Genomic DNA, 20,987 nt, shown 5'->3' with positions numbered 1-20,987 from the left:
AAGGGCTGAAGCCGAGGGGATGGATAAGAATGGAGGCAGACACCAACGCAATATTGACAACAAGCAAGCTGCACAGATCGATCCCCAGCTATCCAACTTCGCAAGGACATGAGGCAGTTAGATAACTTTAAATCAACATCATGGGAGTCAGAAATGAGTATAGAGATCAGCTGAAAGAAAAGCCACCGATCGCTTAGAGCTAGCGCTCTAAGCACGGATCACTCAGGTAGGAGATTAAGAAGGAAAGGTCTTTTACAGAGATAAAGGAAATTCCATGAAAAAAGCTGTTCTTTGCTTGAGGCCAAGCTCCAGAAAGGAGAGGGACAGGTGAAAGAGTTAAAAAAGGGCTGGCTTGCTGTGAGCTGCTCGTATTTATTGACATTGTGATGCAAAGGTACGTAATGCATATTACTGAAGACACAGTGGATTGCCATTGGTTCAGGTGTAAATTACAACAAGACAGAGGCATGGATTTCCTCAGCCAGGTGAACACAAAGAAACCTGAGTGCGTGCCTAAACCTTAGGAATGTTGGGATCAAAGGTCAGTGCCTTTCTTGCCATGCGCAGGACTGAGTATGCACTCTCCTAAAACAATCCTTACAGATTAATTATCTTCCTTGTGCATACACAGGTGTGGACTGTTACACAGCAGTATTACAGTAGTTTAGGTGTGAGGTGATGATGAGGACTTGAGCTAGACAGACAGCTGTGTGAGTAGAGAGATGGAGATATATTGCCAAATCTTGGCAACAAATGTATATGTGAGGTCAGTGTTAGTAAGATTGAGGATTATAGGCAGGTCTGAATGTCCAAGACCAGAGGTGTCAAATGCAGCCAACAACACTCCTGAGTGTAGCCAGAATCAGATTAAAATGTTATTGGGAAATATTTATTTATTTTGACATTTCACTTTGTAACCTTTATTCAGTTACTTCTTCATCTAACTCTTTGATCTCTTCAGGGTTTTTGGTGGAGTGGGGGTGGGGAGAAGTAGTCATTTCCTAGGCCTGTTGGCAGCTCTGTTGTTCTAGTCATGTGCCTCAAAAACTATTGGGAAATATTTAACAACAAAAAAAAAACCACCATAATAAAACATAGATAATGTTAATATGCAGCCCTTGGTTAGTTACCCTTATGTGTCCCCCTTTCTATTTGTATTTGATACCATTGCCCTAGACAGAAATAGGGAAGTTTGTAAAAGGGAAAAGTTTGGGGCAGGGGGAGGGAGATGAACTCTGTTTTAAACATGTTGAGTTTGAGACATCTGTGTACAAGACATTAATTTGAAATGTCCAGTGAGCAGTTGGTCGTGCTAGATTGGAGATTAAGAGACAGGTTACCTAGATCTGAGAACTATCCTCTAGAGATGATAAAAATGAGCCCATCTCTTTATTAAAGAAAGACAATTAAACAAAACCTACTGACACAGTGACCTCATCTGATTCCCTTTCTACCTTTCCAGGCATATTCTCTATATACTCCTGTATTGAATCATATTAAAACTTTTCTTCTTTAGTTTCTCTAGAAAAAAATTTTTTTCTTCTGAAGTTAATGTTTTTCTTAAAAAAATTTTTTTTTCTTCAAATTTCTGGGTGAAATGAAGCCCCTTGGATGGATTCCCAACAGAAAGAAATATGTGAATGGATTGAGTGATATCCAGAAATTGATAAAAAAACCTTTTTTAAATCTCCTAAAGGATTTAGATTAGAGTCCATTTCTTAGGAAAAAACTCTTTTCCATTCAAGAAGAGGCATTTAAAGAGCTCTTCAGTTTAGATTCTAGATTTGAATCTAGGTCATTGGGAGGAACCCTTTTGATTGTTGGAAGAGAATGGTCAGAAGAAGGAATAGAGATATAGGTGTTCAGTTCTGCAATGTTAATCCAGATTGTATTTTAAGATATCTTTTCCTTTTTCAAAATTTCTATAAATGTTACTTGAAATTGCCTTGGGGAGAGATTCCTGTTAGGAAGGTTTTAGAGACCATGTAAGTTTGGATATCTTGCTCTTCAAGCTAGAAATGATTTGGATATAGATTAATGCAATATTAAATAAAAATTTTCTTACAGATTTTAGCCTAAATCACAAAGTACAGTTAGTATTAATTTTTTCCTTTGTACATCCATGCACTTTATAGCCCTGCCCCTACTGATTTACTTTTTCTCACCAATGACATTCTATCATCTTTCTCTGTTCCTTTGCACTGGTTGTGGTTATGATCCCTGCAATACTACCCTTTGATCTAAAGATATGAGTACATGTCTCCTTGTCATAAAAGAGAAAGGAGAAAGACAGAAATAGGGAGCTAACAATGCTGAGTGGTATTAGACAGTGCTTAGACTCTTAAAACCATCTCCTAGGCCTGTCTCCTCAGATCCCTACCTTCTTTGGGTCCAAGTAGCCAGTTGTAGTTTGAGATTGGGTTGTCTCCAGTTACTTTTTTAGGGGCTATTTACTTGCTTGACATGTTTCTTTGAACTATTAAAAGCCTGAAAGCCACATCAAAATAAATTAAATGGGTGTTAGATGCCCAGGTAAGCTGAAGATATGCTTTGAATTGAGGTGACCCTAGAAATGAGAATGGTCTCAGCTTTTCTAGAGAGATATAGTGAGCTGAATCTTGGTAAACTTTCACAGCTAATCTTGATATGACTCATTTAGATGTTGGGTTGCTTGATCTCCCCAGCATGCTGCCACAAAGGGTCTTGATCTTTCTGTGAATTCTTATTTTTTTTTCCTGCTTGCTCAGAAGATTATCTAGACTGGAAAGCTACCAAGTCCTTTGCACAAAATCTCTCTCTGGATTGGGGCAGCCATTTAGCTTCTCAATTTGAATGGCTTAGGTGTGGATGTGAAGACACAGGTAGCAGCAAGTGATCAATGTGTAGGAGCTGTGGAGGCTTGGGGGGGCCTCTGTGTTTCTTTGCTTCTCTTCACCTTTCTGTGAGCTACAATCCAGCCATCTGGTTCATTTGAAACCAGTGTATTTTGCTTACTTGTTTATCAGAACGATTCCCTTTCAGGGAGGAGGATTTGTGGTATTAGCTGTGCTTCCTTTACAAAGTGTTTTCCTGTATGGTATAAACAGAGGCTGCAATAGCAGTTTTAAGGACAGTCACACAGAGTAAAATCACTAAGAGGTGAAACAGAATGGAATAAATGAATGGAAATGCCTCCTGTGGAGGGGAATGGCAAGCTACTTCAGTTTCAGATGAGTGGGAGTTGTGGGGAGGTAAGAAGCAGAGACAAGGAACCAGGAGAACTTGGAAGCTTACTGGGGCTACTAAAAAATCTAAAGGCATTGGGGTGGAATGGGGTAGCCTTTTCAAGGAAGAACTGTTGAAAATTGGGCCTGAGGCAAGGGAGAGGGCAGGTGGCTTTCTTCCTGCTTTCAGCTCCTGAAATGACAGATCTCTTTTTTGAGGCAGGCTAGGATTAGGGACGTCATTCCTGCCAACTGAAATAAACACTACATGTATGCAGTTTGCTTCTGAGCTAAATGTATCTTCCTTATAAATTGGCATTGTAACAGATTGTTTCCTGAATGTATTTACTTAGGCAAGTATCTGGTATTTGACATGTAGTTATGTAATGAGAGAGGCCAAATGCAGGAGGCTTTCTTCCATGGAAGTGTCCTGTATTCCCTGTGAATTCCCTGGACCCACCAGAAGTGTCACCATCACATTCTAGACAGTTAGAATTCATTCCAGTACGTTTCCTGGGTTTCAGATTGAGGGGGTTTTCATTGGTTAGGCCATGAAATCCAGTCAGTTGTAGGATGGAGGCACCTGGGCAGGACCAGACTAGAGATTTTGTTGATGTGCCTGCTGGCAAGTCAACTTGTAACCCTACCTGCTGTACCAACTCCTGTTCTGTCCTCTTAGTAAGTGTGCCTGTTTCGTGATATACCACTCTTTAGAAGAACTGATAACAGATGGGCAAAGTCTCTCCCTTGTGTGTGTGTGTGCGCACACACCGCTCATGTATTTGTGTGCTTGCAAGCAAGTGCAAGTTTTTCTTTTCTTTTTTTTTAAATGCACTTTTAAAAATAATTGTAGCCCAGTTTGGCTACTTTCCATACACAGAATTCATGTATTCCCTATTTAGGCAATTTGTACTATTTCTCTGATTCCAGCCAAGCCATGGTAAGAAACTATCTCATTAGGAGCCTGTGAGGGGGAGTATAGAGCTCCCTTTAGCCTTTGCTAGTGGCAATTACAATTTTCTTCCCTCACATTACCAAGAAGAGGACCTGGGAGTGACTCCCTAGGGACAACACATTCTGTGCCAATGTCCAGGGCTCTTAAGAAATTTAATTAAGCAACTAATAAGCTGAAGAATGTTTAGAGTTAAACTGTGAATTTGTTGACATTAAACATAGTTACTTAAATATCAATTAATTAGAATTTTAATATTGCTTTTTGAACCACAATTTAGTTATCAGTCTTCACATGTATACCCTTGCCAAACCTAAATGAGGAGTGGGGTATTGAAAAACATTTGGATGAGAGCTTGGCCTGAGAGAGAGGAGAGAAAAATAATTTACAGCTGCTAAAATATTTCAGCTGTTTCTTTTCCTGGTTATTCTCTTCACTGCTGATTTTAGTGAGCTATTATTGGAATGGGATACTCACACTGCCATCTGGGATTTGGGATGATGACATTTTGGTTTTCCAGTATGAATTCTGAGGTTATAGAGGACTGGCTGAGTTTAGTATAGATGCTATTAAGGGGGCAGGGAGAGGAGAGGTATGCTTGTCCTATCTCCATGACTGCTGGAACCAGTATTTTTCATGTTCCTCTGATTTTGCTGTATATGACAGGACTCATTGAAGTTTAATGGGTAAGCTGTTGACACTGAGTCAAAAGGGAGGAGGTAGGGGGGAAACTGAAGAAAGAAAGTACCGTTTAGTATGATCCCAACCGAAGAACAGTTGGGCTAATGGTTATCCTGCTGGAGCTAAATTTTAGTGTCTTAATAAACAAGCTAGACAGGTGAGTATTTTATGTTTTTGAAGGGTATTGAAAGACTTCCCTTCTCCCCCAAATAATTCTGCCACCCATCAGGATGCCAGAGTTCTACCATTAGAATCACTTCTTTGGATCTGAGAGCTCTCTGTAAAATATATCTTGTTAAAATTTCAAGTTTTAGCATAAGAGAAGAAAGGCCTAACACAAGAAAGGAGGTGTTACTGAAGATGAGACTGGTTGTGAAAGGTTCTTGCCAGCCCAGAGGTACCGAATTCCTAGGTGGAAGAGGTTTACAAGTGAAATGGCCTTTTGATCAGTTCCCAGATTGTAGTGTTTTTTATTGTTGTTCAGTCATTTCAGGGGTGTCTGAAACTTTGTGACCCCATGGCACAAAAACTGGAGTGGTTTGCCATTTCCTTCTCCAGCTCATTTTCCAGATAAAGAAACTGAGGCAAAGAGGGTGAAGTGACTTGGCCCGGGTTCACATGACTAGTATATGTCTGAGCTTAAATTTGAATTCAGATAAATGAGTCTTCCTGACTCCAGGGCTGGCTCTATATACCACCTACCTGCCACAGTTTATAGCTTAGTAGCTCCTTTTGTAGCAGAAGGGATTTGACTCCTTTTTAGAGACCTTTCTACAGTCAGCTTTGTGGTTCAGGGAAGGATGGCAATCATAGCTACAAAGGTCAAGAAGAACTCTGTGTCTGTGTGTCCGATGGTTGTGTATCTGGTGGGCTGGAGGAGGGGCTGCTCCAAACCTAAGTCAGCTGAGTGCCAGCTACAGGTCTGGGCCACCTATTGTCTTTAGGCCATGGTGTGGGGGTGAGGGGCCTGATTGTTAAAGTGAAGGTGCAGAACAGAAGACCCAAACCCAGCTGTCTCTCTTCTGTCCTCATACCAGTCAGAGTTAATGGACAGTTTGGTCTTTGGTGTGCTGGCCAGTCCTAAGGAACTCAAACCAGTGATTGAGATTGGAATTAAACAAGATGAGTAAGGGAGCTGTTTCTGTTAGATTGGGTTCAGGTTTTAGGATTTATAGTTAAAAGGGATCTTAGAGATCACAAGCACCAGATTTGGATTAAAGAACTTGAGTTTGAATCTCTGTTCCAATTTTAGGTCTTATGATTTTGCCTCAACCCCCTCATTTCACCCCTGGACACATATTCTTTGATCTAGTGACACCAGCCACCTTGGTGTTTCACAAATAAGACTCTCCATCTCTCAGCTCTGACTGTCCACTATGCCAAGAATGTTCTCCTTCCCTCTGATTACTGACCTCTCTGACTTCCTTTAAGTCCCAGCTAGCATCCTACCTTTATAGGAAACCTTTCCCAACCCCTTTTAATTCCAGTGCTTTCCCTCTTTCAATTCTTTCCTTTTTTTTTTCTGTCTGTATATAGCTTGCTTTGCATACATTTGTTTGCATGCTGTCACCCCCACTGGATTATAAACTTGTTGTAGGCACAGACTCTCTTTTGCCTCTTTTTGTATCACTAGCCCTTGTATCTGGAATGTAGTAGGGTAACTTAATAAATGTTTATCCAAGTGAACTGAATTTATAGAAGAGTCCCTTGCCTAAAGTCAAATGGTCTAGTCCTCTTCAGTGACATTGTGTTGATTCTGTCGCACCTTTCACTCTTACTGCTGTTGAGCCCAGAGAAAAGCAGGACAAATTAGATTCTGTTTCAACAGTTTGTGCCTGTGGCCTTCTAAACCAGCAAGTGAAGCTTTGGATGGGTCATTTTAGTTCTTGCTGACATCAGTAGTCTCAGAACATCCCCATTGTGGGGAAATGGAAGAGATGGGCATACAAAAGGGATGAGAGCCATGCTAGAACGTGTATTTTCAGGACATTTCTTTAGCAATTTGATTTAAATTTTAAAAATTTATAAATTTAATAAATACTTTAAAAGCCTATTTCCATACATATCATATAAGGAATATGGAAAAACTAATTTATTAGAAATTGTAAATCTCTACAGCAATTCCATTTGATAATCATTTATCAACTGCCTATTGTAAAAAGACTATGCTAGAATTAAATGTGGCTTATGTTCCAAAATCATTAATAAATATATATGTATTTAGCGTAAAAAACAGTGCATTTAAATATATCTACTCCTTAATTGCTTTGCCAGTGCCAAGTTTAGGTTTCTTTGTTTCTTGGCTACCCACCCAGCCTCCTACCTCCCTTTGGAGAGCTTGCCTGATTTTTTTCAGGGCATTAGGTAGGATCATGAAAGCCTTGAGTTATGATTCGCCAAGCTGAGTGCAAAGCGTCTGGTTTTTGTGTTTCCACCCACGTATGTAAATGTGTATACTTTAAAATTCATCTTCCTTTCAAGTTTTAAAGGATCCAAGATTATAAATAGCCCCAGGCTCTTGTACGTGTTAAAAATAAAATAGAATATTGGTTTAGTTGCTGATGTACCTGGAAGGCACATTTGGTACTAACATAGTAGTAACAAGTTCTTCACTCTGACCTGGCCTGCGTGCTAAGTGCTGGAAATGAGTGAGTAAATGCTATTTTCTTAGGGCTTCTGAATTAGTTTATTTTATAACTGTGATTGTTGCCCACTTCATCATTACTGATTGATAGTGTCTCAGAACCATTAAGATATTGGCTAGTCTTTACTAAGTTTTCTCTTTAGTACTCTTCTCAGAGACTTTGGGAGAGCTATGGCCCCCAGCTGTTTGGAAAAAGGCAAGAATTTATGTTCATCTCTGCTCAGCACTTTGCGGGGCCACTGATGATGTTAGTCACTTCTTATTGGGACCTGACTCTGGAGCCTAAGGAGATTGTGGAACCCTGTCACCTAAAAGGTTAGAGTTGTTGAAGCAGAATATATATTTGTTTGTTTTGCACACCAGCCTAAGTTTTGCTTGATGGTCCCAGGTTAGCCACAGATGTGTTTTGTACCAGGTAGTGGATGAAGCACAGACCATTTCTAGATCTTATTCATGTTCTTTTCAGAGTGTAGGTGGATGAACCTTGTCTTTACTCTTCAGTAGTTCCAAATCATGTCGTATTGGAAGAGGGGGGTGGGGGGATTGTGCAAAAGTGCTTGGAACTTTTGTAGGGAAAGACACTAGAAAAATCTCATGGTTCTGCTGCTGAAAATTGTCAAGGGCTGATCTGGTGGGGTGATGTGGAGGTGGAGTTTGAGTCTTAATTTAGACCCTCAGAACCTGGAGAGGGCGAAGAAGGGGCTTGTCTTTCACATAAAGGGAATTTGAAGACTTAGATCAGAAAAGAGTCCAGAAGCACTAACTTCCTGCCTCAGAGCTCCACACCTGTCTCCCACCTCTCGAGTATTTACTGTCCTTCTCTGGGGATGCTTCAGATTTTGGGATGTAGATGTACTTGATTTCCTGTATCCTCATGAATCTTCCAGAGTCCATCTTTAAACTACTAAAGGAAGGAGAAACAGCAGCGGGAATTAATGAAATATGCTTGAGTCTTCAGATTCTTTTGAATTGTGAAGTGGAATCTGTAGTGGCTGCACTCAGCTAGCTCTGCAGCCGGTGCTGATGCAGAGCCAGCAGGCATCAGGAAAATGCCTCCCATTAAGAAGAGGCTTAATGGAAGCTTCATTCCTGTTGTCACCAATACAGATGAGGTCTGCAGACATTCTCAAGCATAACTTGACGCAAGATCAGAGATTCAGCTTGTGGACGGACAATCATGTGGCTCAGCAGAACAGTTGCTCTAATGGAGACATGTTATGCATAGGATGGAAAGCACCTTCATGGGAGTGGGGGGGGGGGCGGAACTCTCTCATTTCTTTTATACCTCAGAGGGATTGGTCTCCTCCCCTCTCCCCACCTCCCCCAGAAAATACCCAAACCATACAGTTACTCCTAGCTGTAGCTTCCTTATGCTGTTGTGTGACACACATATATATATAGTGGGAGTGTGAAAAATAAGAAGATGAAGCCCTTATCAATGCCTCCTCTTCCAAGACCAATCTAGAGAGTCTTCCTTTAGATCTATTAGAAAGAGGACCTAATTAGGAACCTGAAGATTTGGATTCTACTTCTCTCTTTGCCACTAACATGTTGTATAACCTCTGGCAAGATTCTTCTTCTTGATATTAATATTTCATGAAGGAGTTTGTGAGGATCATTGAAGAGATCATAAAGATTATCTAATTCAAACCCCTAAGTAAAACAATAAGAGTTCTATTCAAAAGTGAAAAATCAGTTTTGTCAATGTGGAAAGTTCCTTTTGTGGAAACTCTTCATCCATAGATTTTAGTCCACCTTTGACTTAGCATATAAGTTCTTGTTTGAGCTACAGAGAAGTTAAATGATATGACCAGTCACTAGGAAGTGGTTGAAGTGGGATTTGAACTATCATTGTCTCCTTTTCCTGTAAATAGCTCTTGTCAATTTCCCCTTCTCTGTGGTCATATAGCAACCACCCTAGTAGAGGACACACTGGTATAGGTCTTGATCACAACTCTTTTGGATTATTACAGGTTTCTAATAAGTCTTTTTGTCTTAGCCCTCTCTCTACTCTGGCCCATCCTCCACACAGATGCCAAAATAATTTTCCTAAAAGCACAGTTACATTGTCTTCATTTCTTCCTCTTAGTAAACTCAGTTAACTCCCAGATACCTTTAGGATCAAGTTGTTTTTTTTTTTAATTTTAACCCTTATTTTCCATCTTAGAATCAATACTGTGTATCACAGAAGAGTAATAAAGAGTAGGCAATGGGGGTTAAGTGACTTAATCACAAGGCTAGGAAGCATCTGGGGTCAGATTTGAATCTAAGACTTCCCATCTCTAGGCCCAGCTCTCAATCCACTGAACCACCTCATGGCTCTTCCTTTACTTATTCATATTTTAGTCCCCTCTGTTATTCTATAGGATTATATGGGACACCACAGCTATGGATTCCATAACTTTTTGCTGACTGTTCCTCCTCCCTGCTACTCCCTATGCTTGGAATACTCCTTACCTCAACTTCCTTCCTATTTTAGTTGACTTCTTTCAAGACTTAGCTCAAGTCCTACCTTCCACAGGAGGCATTTCCTAGTTAATTTTCTCCCTCTCTCTTTTTCCCCTCCTCTTTCCCTCTGAGATTTTTTTCATGTCTACATATGTCTATGCATGTATACATGCCATATATCTCTATATCTTATTTTGCATATAGCTACCTACATGTTGTCTTCTCTTATAAGAATATATGCTCCTTGAGGACCACATTTTTGCCTTTTGTTGTATCCCTAGTACTTAATAGCAAGGAAGCACTTAAATTCTTGTTTACTAACTGCTTATGACTAAGATCCTAGTTTTCCTGCTTTTCTGACTGGTCTTTCTTTATTTCCTTTATTGGCTGTTCTTCCTTCTCCTGTTTTATTTTGGGCTCAGGTTTTGGCCTTCTGCTCTACTCTTTATATTTTTTCTTGTGAAAGCTCATCCATTTTTAGAGTTTTGACTCACCATTTTGGTGATGACTTCTAAATCTGCAGTTCTGACCTTTCCCTCAAGTTCCAATCCCATACTTCAAATGCTCATAATAGACATTTTTATTTGGATGGCCTGTTACTTCACCAAATTCAAGACATCTAAAACAGGATTTAGTTTCCTTGCCCCTCTTAAAAACCTAGCACTCGTTAACTTCCCTGTCTCTATCTCACGCATCAAAATCAAGCCGTTTTATTCCATCCTCTGTTATTTGCTGCCTGTTAGTACAGTGAAGACTCTGTCTTTCATTTGGTCTAGAAAAGGGATTCTTTGCCATGGGGACTGATCAGGGTCAGCCACAACTTCTTTGGAAAGCCTACATCATATTTGTGATTTAATTCTTTTTGGTTTCTCTGGCTCTTCTTTGCTTAGCTCTTTAGTAATTGTCCTGGGGCTCATTGTGTTCTTTCTATTTTAGATATCATAGATGCTTAGAAGTCATCTAGACCAGCCTCTTAATTATCTAGAAAAGGAAACTGAGGCCCAGTAATGAAGAAAGGACATACCCAAATCACAGAGCTTTTTGGTGGTTTCTTAGCTGTTTAACTTTTTTTTTTTGCCTTGAATCTTTCCTGGGGTGACCACAGCAAGTATTCATTATGTATATAGTTTGTTTCATTCATTCTTTAGCTTCAAGACACCATTCTGATTGTGTAGATGGTGAGACCTGGAAACATTGTCATTTGTTTTTTATCTTCAAGATGAATTAATGACTGTCATGGAGTCAGAACTCCTAGTTTTTGTTGCCCAGCTCAGGGTCCTTCTAGCTTAATGTCTACCTTGTGGCTTTAATCCATAGTTCACATTTCTAAAAATCGAAAAACAACAGCTGCATGCTTGGCTCTCCAAGCCTTTTTTTCTCTCCTTCAAATTGTTCTTTATGATTTATTTCTTTCCTGAAGTTTCTTCATATTCTTTTCTGTTGTCAATGTCCTTTTTCTGCTATTTCTTTAGATTGTTTTCCAGCTTCATATTAGCCTATTCAATTTAGGTGGCAAGCTCTTGTTTGTAAAGAGGTGAGTGGCTGTTTGTACATGTGTATGTGTACTTCTGCAGCCCATAAATAATAATGAATGTGTGTCTCAGCGAAGAACTCACTCTTTAACCTTCAGTTTGCAAAATAGTGTATTGTCTTCCAGCTGTTCTTCCAGCTGTCCCTGGGTATTGGCTGTTCTTTTTGGCAATGGCCACAGACTCATTAGATTGATGATATTGGAAATATGTTGAATGGGCTTTATTTGCCTTCCAGTCTTTCTTTCCAGTCTTTAGCTGTTGGAGCCTTTATTTAAAATCCTTTTTCCTCTTGTATGAATTGCAATACAACAAATTGCTTTTCTCTCTTACATTTGAATTGCTTGGTACACAGATATTTTTTTGGAGGCAATAAGATGACAAGTAGAGAGAACCCTAAACTCTAGGGCAGGACACCTGATTAGAATTCTGGTTTGGGCCCTGACTTCATATGTGATCTGAGAGGGGGGAAAAATCAACTTCTTACTTATAGCTTGGAATTTGTAGTGCCCTCCCTTTTCCTCTCAAGGATTCAGGGATAGCCTATGTGATAATCGGCCAGATTCTAGTGTGATCTCAGAAGGGTTTCAATAACTTTTGCAGTTATCAGTTCTGGGATATCTGGTTCCTATAGGGTCCATAGCACTATAGTGTTGGTATAAATTGAACTATAATTCTCCATCTAGGAGCCAAACCAAGCTCTTGGCACTTCCTTCTTTTGTTTCTACTATATATATTCCTTCTTTTTTGTGTCCATGCCTTGAGAAAAGTTATAAGAAAACATCTTGTCTCATCTATGACTTGTTTTTCCCCCAGATAGGTCCCTTCATCCCCTCTCCCTGCTCTTTTTGAATGAAGTGGGAATGAGTGGTAGGCGAGGGCTGGCGAGTCCCTGTTCTCCCCCCACCCTTCCAACACCCCCCTGCCCACACTCTTCCCCCAGAGCATCTGTTCTGGGCTGCCGTAAGCTGGCATTACAGATTGCTGAGAACATCCAACCTTTATTTAAGTAGTGGCACAGCCTATAAATGGCCGATTTTGATAGAAAAATGGGCACCTCAAGTACCTTATTATCTCTTTTGTCCCAAAGCCCTAGGATACTTAGGGGAAGACTTATTGGTGAAACACTGAAAATAAGTTTCCATTTCCCAAGCTGAGCTGTGATCTTTTAAGTCAGGTGAAGAAAATAAAATTAAAAAATGCAAGTAGATCAAAGGGGCATGGTGAAAGAACTTGTTGCAGATGTATCCAGGCATAATAGCAGTTTTGAACTTCAGACTCAAAGGAGGAGCATAAGTAAGAGGAGAAATACCAGGAAATTCTCCCTGGCCTCTCACCAAATCTGTGTGCTCTTCTGGCCCTGAGCCTAGGGGATAGTCTTTGTCCATTTATCATCAGGAGATCTTTTGGCTTCAAGTTTTGGGCTCCTTCATGTTAATACTGCCTAGATAGAACTTAGGTAGCCTTATAGATCATGGCTATGAAGCATTTACTTTTCTCTGTGTTCTGGGCAAAGCCAAGAAAAGCATTTTCCCAGGGAAAACTGTATTCTCTTCTTATCTATCTTGTTTTTTTAGGTGAAAGCTAGGTTATGTGCAAATTAGTCATAGCTTCCCTTGATTTAATGGAAGGAGTATCCAACCTCACTCCTTTTGGTTGATGTTCATTGCAGGGTCTCTTATGCTAGGACCTGTGCTACCAGAAATGAGGGATGGGGGTTGAGTCCTTGCCTTACTTCTTTGTAGCCCCTTTAACTGTCTTCTTGTCCCCATGGTTTATATTTTATAATTAATGGGATGACAAGTTCAGCTGTATAGTTGGGTTGTATCAAGAAGAGTGAGGATCCACTTGGTGAATCAAACAGTGTTTGTTCCTTTCCTATGAATAGAGGAGGCTGCTGGAGTTATTATTCTCTTTATGCATGTGTGTGCTTGCTGGGAGCCATATGGAAGTTACAGTTCTTGCTGTGTCAACTGACCCCTTTGGAAGTGAGGTTTGTCAGTCAATTGCCTCTGACCTTTCTTCAATTTATCTTCTTTTTCCCTTCTACTTCCTCATTGTCTTTGTTCTTTTACCATTGCCCTTGTCCTTGTCCTAATGATTCCTTCTGTTTCTCCTTTTCTTTCTCTTCTCTACCACCTGTTTTGTTGCCTAGCAGTGGCTTTGACAAAGGAGATCCAAATCCACTGGTTACTATGTATTGCATTAACATGTACTGCTTGGAGAGATGAAAACCAGTTTTACTGGATTGAAAGTGTGAGTTAATTTGGCTCCTTTCTTCTTTTGTTTGTGGTTTTGATTCTTATTTTTTCATATCTTTCTCCCCTCTTCTTCCTATTTAGTCAGCAGGGCCCCAGGATTTGTCCTGCTCTTTGGTGAAAGAGGCTTCAGAGAGGGAAGTAGTTCTTGCTTCTGCAGCCACTCTTCATCAGTTGTTGTAGCCTGTGACCCTTTATCCTCATTTTGTGTGACCTCCCTTGCACAGACATGTCATGAATCATCCTGGAGATGAACAAGATTTTGTGAACTCCTTATCTCTAGGAATGCTAGAACTGGTGCCCCTCGAGAGCCTGGCCAATGGGGAGGCTTGTATGGCACTCAGTCTTCCCATTTTGTTAAAGGAAAAAAAGTAGAAGAAACCCAGCAAAAACCAAAGGCTTTTTCTGCTGTAAAAGTGCAGCATCTATTTTTAGTGCCTGAGCCTGTACTTTTCCATTTGGTTAGACTTTTTTAGCTCAACACTGGACTAGCAAGACTGTTTTCTTTCCCTGATCCAGATGTCCTTTGGGAAGTCAGTCAGTCAATAATAATTTATCAAGCACCTACTAATGTACTAGGCACTGTGTTAAGGATTGGTGATACAAAAAAGAGGCAAAAGATAGTTCTTGCCCTTAAGGGGGCTCATCATCTAATGTGGGGTGGGGGGAGGCAATAAATCAATCAAATATTTATAAGCAAATTATATACAGAATAAATAGGAAGTCAACCACAGAAAGAAAGCACTAGACTTAAGAGGAGTTGGGAAAGGCTTCCTGTAGAAGATTGGATTTTTGTGGGAACTATAAGGGAGCCAGGGAAGTTGTAGATTGAGATGAGGAGATAAAACATCTCAGCCACAAGGTAAGGGCAGCGGGGCTGATACAGTTTCCTATTTTCCTAAGAAGATGGGGTTAGACTGAAAGGTAGGAATTTTTTGTTTTTATTCTAGAAGAGGATTTGGGAATTATGATAGTCTCAATTCAACAATTTCATAAAGCCTTTTCCTTTGGAAATTGTAGCGAGGAGAAATAGGAAGGCTTGGGAATGAAATTCAGTAGGGATACTGGACCATAATTAATATAAATTAAACTATTATAATTCCATGTATCATGGCAGGGGGTAACAGACAACTCAATAATAAACATTTATATAGTGTTCACTACAAATATTGTCTCATTTGATACTCGCAACAGTCCTGGAAGGTGGTTGCTATCTCCATTTGACAGTTGAGGAAACTGGGGCAGACAGAGGTTAAGTGACTTTCCCAGGGTCACACAGCTATTGAGTATTTAATTTTGACACTTTGAATTCAGGTCTTCCTAACTTCAGATATGTGATTCAAGATGATCATTCTGATAACTGAATGAAGGATGGACTAGAGTGGAAAGACTTCAGGCAAGAAGTCCAGCCAGAGGTTATTGCAATAGTCCAGGCATGAGATAATGAAGACATGCACCAAAGTGATAAGTGTCATAGAAAAATAGGGGTTTATTTTTTATTATTTTTATTATTTATTTATTTATTTTGTTGCCTTTGGAAGGTAGAATTGACTTGGCCAAGGATGGGGTGGTCATGCACTCCAGACAAGTAATACAAAGTTTAAAAGATGAAAGGGTTCTGTGGGGGAAATAAGGATTTCAGTTTTGGACATGTAGAGTTTAGAATGAATGATACCTACTTTGTCAGAACATCTAGTTCCAGATGTTTCCCTGGCATTTACCAGACTGGAAGTCAGGAGAGATGTTGGGGCAGGATAAGTAGATCTGCAAATCTTCGGCAAAGAAATACCTGAACCCAAGAATTGATTAGAATACTTAATGAATCTTTTATTGAAGCTCCACCAAGCCTTAGGGGTAAGAGGAGAATCCTGGGAGGATAATGTTATTGAAAGCAGAATGTAATGGAATAGAGGATGATAGTGTGAAAGACTGAAGAGAGGTGGAGGAGGAGGAGGAATATTGAAAAAACGGCCATTAGATTTGTTAATTAGGAGAAACTTCTAACCTTGGAGGGAACAGTTTTAGTGAAATAGTGAACTATAGAGAGTTTAGAAGGGGGACTAATAAAAGCATTTATATAATGTGCCAGGCACTCTGCTAAGTGCTTTGCAAATATTATCTCATTTGATCACGACAACAACCCTTTGAGGTAGGTGCTATTATTATTCCCATTTTACAGATGAGAAACTGAGGCAAACAGAGGTTAAAGTGAGTTGCCTAGGGTCACACAGTAAGTATCTGAGGCCTGACTTAGATTCCAGGTCTTACTGATTCCAGCCCCAGGGCTCTTATTAACTACTGGGTGTACCTAAAGGGAGTGAGAAGGTAGGAAGAGAAGGCAGCTATCATAGAAGGCTTTCTTGATCAGTTTAGCCACAAAAGAGGAGAGGGAGAGATAGGATGATAGGATGGATATAGGATGGTTGGATCAATTCAGGATTTTTTTTGAAAGATGGGGAATCATGATTGTGTTAGTAGCCTGAATGGGAGCAGCCAATATATGGGAAGAAATTGAAGATTAGTGAGAGTGCACAGCTGGGTGGGGTGGAAGAGGATCATCTACACAGACACAGATGGCTTTTCCTTATCAAGGGAAAGGGCCACTTTTTGTGGAATTTGGTTGAAGGGAGAGATAATGGGGAAGAAAGCTGAACTAAGTGACATGAGAAGAAAGTCTTAGGGAATTGTATCAGTTTTTTTTTCTTTTCAGTAAAATATAAGACCAGATTCTCAACCTAGGATGCAGGGAAGGGAAGCTGTGTAAAGTTTGAGGACAGATGGAAACTTTAGGAAAAGCTCCTGTGGTGAGTCGGTTAGATCCTTAATGTCTAGGGCCTTTTATTTGTTTAATTTATCACTTACCTTAGTAATCATTACCCTAGTAAATTTAACATCATTACCGTAGTAAATTACATAAATGAATGAAAAAAATTAATAAGTGCTTACTATGTTCTAAGCACTGAGATAGTTCCTTTTCTTGAGGAGCTCACATTCCAGGTGAGAAGATGACATACTAAAATGTTGTGTTACAATATGGTAAGACTTTGGAATCTTTAGGGTCACCAGAATTCTGGTGAAATGGGAAGGGTACAAGTGGGTTAGGAATGAACCATATGGTAAAACCTACATGACTTAGGTGGCACCAGATCAAACTGGGAAGGAAGTTCTGATGATCCTCCATCTCACTGGAAGTCTTGTGACTCAGTTTATCTAAGTAGTATGAACAGCCATGTAGCTCTTCCTGTTATTGGAAAAAAAATTAATTCTGTATTTGAGGCACAAGTCTGCCATAAAGAGTGATTAATTTTACATTCTATATCAAAGCATTTCCAGCATAAGTAGAGAAATATCCAAAAAGGTATAGACCTTTTATGCTATCTACATCCCTTCCTCTATATTCTCTCATCCTAAGGCCATTCAAGGTAACTTTTATAGGAATTTTGAACCAGGAAAAAGTTATATTAAAATACAATTTGGGATTAATATTCCAGAACTATAGTAAGTGTTCAACTAGAACTATTTAGTTCCTGAAAGAGTCTTTTACCTATGATCAATATCTTAATCCTTTCTGAATGGTGTAAGGTGGATCATGCTATTTCTTGGGGGCAATTGTCATTATAAGAGGATTTCCTTAGGTCAGTAGCCCAGTGGGGGGGGGGTGAGGGAGGAAAGCCAGAATATTAGTCCATTTTCCTTCCCTTAAAAAGCCTTTTGTTCTTGACCTATTAGCCAGTTTGCCCAAGAAGATAAGTCTGGATAGACCTGGAGCTAACTTTTACCTGGGTGGCACAGCAGGCAAAACATACTGGAAATTCGGGCAGCATAGGTGTACTCACTGTATATTGAACAATTGCAGCATGTCCAAAAAGCCATAGGTAACTCAGCCATAGGGGACTTCTCCTCTTTCCCTCTCCTTAACCCCCAAGCCAGTTCTAAGTAATTGATGGTCCCTTAATGGCAGGATCCTGGGAATAGTGGGGTCCATTGGTATGCAGTTAAATGAATACATAAATGCCCATTCTAACTTTCTCCTTTTGATATCCCTAGGCTGGTGACAATGGCATCCCAGGTCCTCCTCCCATCAAGGGTATCTATGCTGGGCATAATGCTTTGGCTGCTGGCAGCTGCATACATTTCTTCATGCCTCAATAATCATGTCCAGGTAAGTTTAGGAACAAGAAGCAGCCCAGAATTTGGTTAGAGAAATCACTGGTATTTCTTGGGGATGCTAGAGGAGAGAATTTGTTTCTACTAACTTAAATGACTAGTGTCATTAAGTGGCTACAGTTTGTTGTTACTCACCTCTGGCATGCATGACTGTTCTTGGCTGATGAGGAAGTTTCTGAAAGGTGTATCTTGATGAAGAAACTCATTCTCATTGAGATGAAGGATTACAGATAGAGATCCTTCACTTTCTAGGAAAGATTGTATTTCCCTTGTATCCCTTTTTTGGTGGCTTCTTTTTCCTTCTGTCTTCTCATCCTCTCTTCTGTCTTTTCTTCACTGACATCGCTTTTACCATACCTGGCCTGCTCTGGGAAATAGCACATGAAACACAGGGTCCTCTTGGCTTACTTTTCCTTTATGATTTGCTTTCTGCCTTTGACCATGCCATTGCCTTAGAGTGGAGCCTTTATTGTTATATTTCTGATAGTCTCACTCTTGACATTGCCCTTTTGGATCCACCCCCATGGAATCCTCCTGAGGCTCCATCTAAGCACTGGGTAAAGTGCTTCTAGGCTTTCTAGTGAGAAGCCCTTAAAATGCAAATGACAATTGTGATCAAATTAATAAAAATCTTTAGTGCTGCCAAGGTTCACCTTTGGCTCATGGCAAATTTCCACCTTCTCTCTGAAATGATTTGTTTTCTCCTCTGTCTCTCACCCCTGCTTTTGTAATCCTATAAGCTAGAGAGAAAATGTGTTCTCTAGAGTCATTTGTTCCTTTGAACCTTTAATGCTCTCTCATGAAGATCCTTTCAGTGCTATTTTCATTATCATCCTTAAAGGGGAATAGTAATGGATTATAATGTCCCTGTCTTGAGAATTGTCTGTGCAGTGTACCTGTGTGTGGTCATGGGATATGAGCCCTAGCAATGGAGTGCCTGACCTAGCTAACCTTTGAATGCCCCTAGGAAGGATACTGAAGTGGGAAGATGAGATTGTTTCCCTATTCTTGCCCTCTTGAAAATGAGTTAGTTTTGGGTTTCCCATGTTTGTGAGGATTTCTTACCTACCCCCCCCCCCCTCAATGAGCTTTAACAGATGCACAATTAACAAAGGCGTGCTGATGAATTTGCTTTAAGGACTTCGTGTTATTAAGTCCTTTTTGGATAATAGTCCAACCAAATAGATGAGCTTTCAGAGCAATAATTATTCTGGCCCATTTATATTAACTCTATTGAGTCTAGTCTCAGAAAAATGTTAATACTGACTTTCATCAACAGAAGCTGCTTTTATCCTTATGGCTGTTCCTAAGCTGTATCCATTTGTCATAATCTTTCATCATGTGCTAAGCACAAGTAGGAGTTGAAGTGTCTTTTCTCTCATACCATAAAAATTGCTGTCCTGGTGGCATTTAAAATCCAAATTATGCAGTCAGCCACCTTCACAACAGTAAAAATGGACTGTTAATGATATATTCATGGGTACCCAGAGCCCAGGCTAACAGCACCAACAATCTGAAATCGCACTTTCCCAAAGGCATTTGTGCAAACCATTGAAAACCTTTTGGAAAGATTGACTGCTGATCAAGGAAGGTTTCTGCTTCTTGTTCCTCTTTGGCCTCAGCCTCCTTTGTCCACACCTTTTAGGGGCCCAACTGAAACCCTATAATTCTTATCCTTGAAGGCTGGTCAGGAAGCATATAATACAGGAGTGTGGAATACAAAACAATAAAACATTTAATTGCCTAACTTTGTGCTAAGCACTGGGGGATATAAGGAAGAAAGAGAGGCTGTTCCTGGCCTTGAGGAGTTCACAGTTGAAATGGGAAGACAACATACACCAAAGGAAGCTGGAAAACAAGGTGGAGGTCTGTAAGGAGAACAGGGTCAGGGGAGAGACACCCACTTGGACATTATGTTCCCTGGAGTTCAAACCAAGCAGAACTATAGAGGGAAAGTAGAGAGTTAGCCCAATGAATATAGTTGTATCTGGATGTAGTAATTGCATGGTGAAAGAATTACCTACTGATATCAGGTCCAAGTATATAAATTGGCAATAACCACTTGCGATTTGAGGTCTAGACCTATTATCAGTATTGTTGTGTCAAAGGGTATGCATAGTTTTATAGCTCTTTGAATATGGTTCCAAATTGTTCTCCAGAATGATGGGACCTATAGTGCCTTAGTATCTGTAAAAATTAAAATTAATGTACAGTAATAAAATGATATATTTTAAGAAATTTATTAAAGATCATTAGAAATCAAGGAATAAAGAGGATATAAAATGAAGACCATGTGCTCATGGCTGATCAGCCAGTTCAAACTCCCGCCTTACCACCACCAAATTCGGGACAGGAAGTAAAGAGGAGGGACCCTCCACGCCCCTGCCTAATATCCCCTATCTACAGGAAGTACATAATAGGAAGTCGATGGATTCCTGGGAAATGTAGTTCTTTTTTTAGGGTAACAGATTTTCAATTATACATTCCCCCTGAGATCCGAGGAAGACTAGTCTTTCCAATGAATTTTGTAAACACAACCAACTTTGAAATTACAATAATTTGGGAATAAAAGGAAAAGAGAACAAAACCAATGATTGTTAGATGCATTGACAAAAAGCCAGTTAGGGGGCAGTCCCCTTTGGCATAAGAGTATACATACAAAACAAATGCATTCAATCCCACACAATTATAGATTTTTATGAGAGGAATTTGCTATAAAACCCCTCTCCACCCAAGTTTATTGCTTTCCTTCTAATTTTGGCTGCATTAGTTTTGTTTCTGCAAAACCTTTTAAATTTGCTGTAATCAGTATTATCCATCTTACTTCCTGTGAATCTTCTGTGTCTTTTTTTTTTTGAAAATTTCATTTAATTAGTCAATTTAGAATATTTTTCCTTAGTTACAAGAATCATGTTGTTTCTTTGAATTTTAGATTTACTCCACCCTGCTTAGTCTTTAGAATTTTAGCAACCAAGGAATGTATACACACCCACTTAAGGATTAACTGTAGGGGAGGATGGCCTATGACTGGCATGTGCTAGTAAGTGACAAATCAGAAACAACTGACTAAGTTACCATTGGTACATGCGAGACACAGGAAGTGAT

At 39.8% G+C, this 20,987-nt stretch overlaps 1 protein-coding gene across 12 annotated transcripts in view; it reads left to right on the top strand.

Annotated features, from left to right (window-relative positions):
* Positions 1–20,987, top strand: part of SIL1 (SIL1 nucleotide exchange factor) — a 356,026-nt gene that overhangs the window by 89,898 nt on the left and 245,141 nt on the right. For all 12 annotated transcript variants that reach the window (XM_007473687.2, XM_056811367.1, XM_056811363.1 and 9 more), the window contains one exon: positions 17,763–17,877. In XM_007473687.2, coding sequence (XP_007473749.1) covers positions 17,763–17,877 — 115 coding nt within the window. The remainder of the gene's footprint in view (positions 1–17,762; positions 17,878–20,987) is intronic.

The sequence above is a fragment of the Monodelphis domestica genome, chromosome 1 (genome assembly GCF_027887165.1).
Source record: "Monodelphis domestica isolate mMonDom1 chromosome 1, mMonDom1.pri, whole genome shotgun sequence".
Taxonomy (NCBI): Eukaryota; Metazoa; Chordata; class Mammalia; order Didelphimorphia; family Didelphidae; genus Monodelphis; species Monodelphis domestica.
This window is presented reverse-complemented; position numbering and strand designations above follow the sequence as displayed.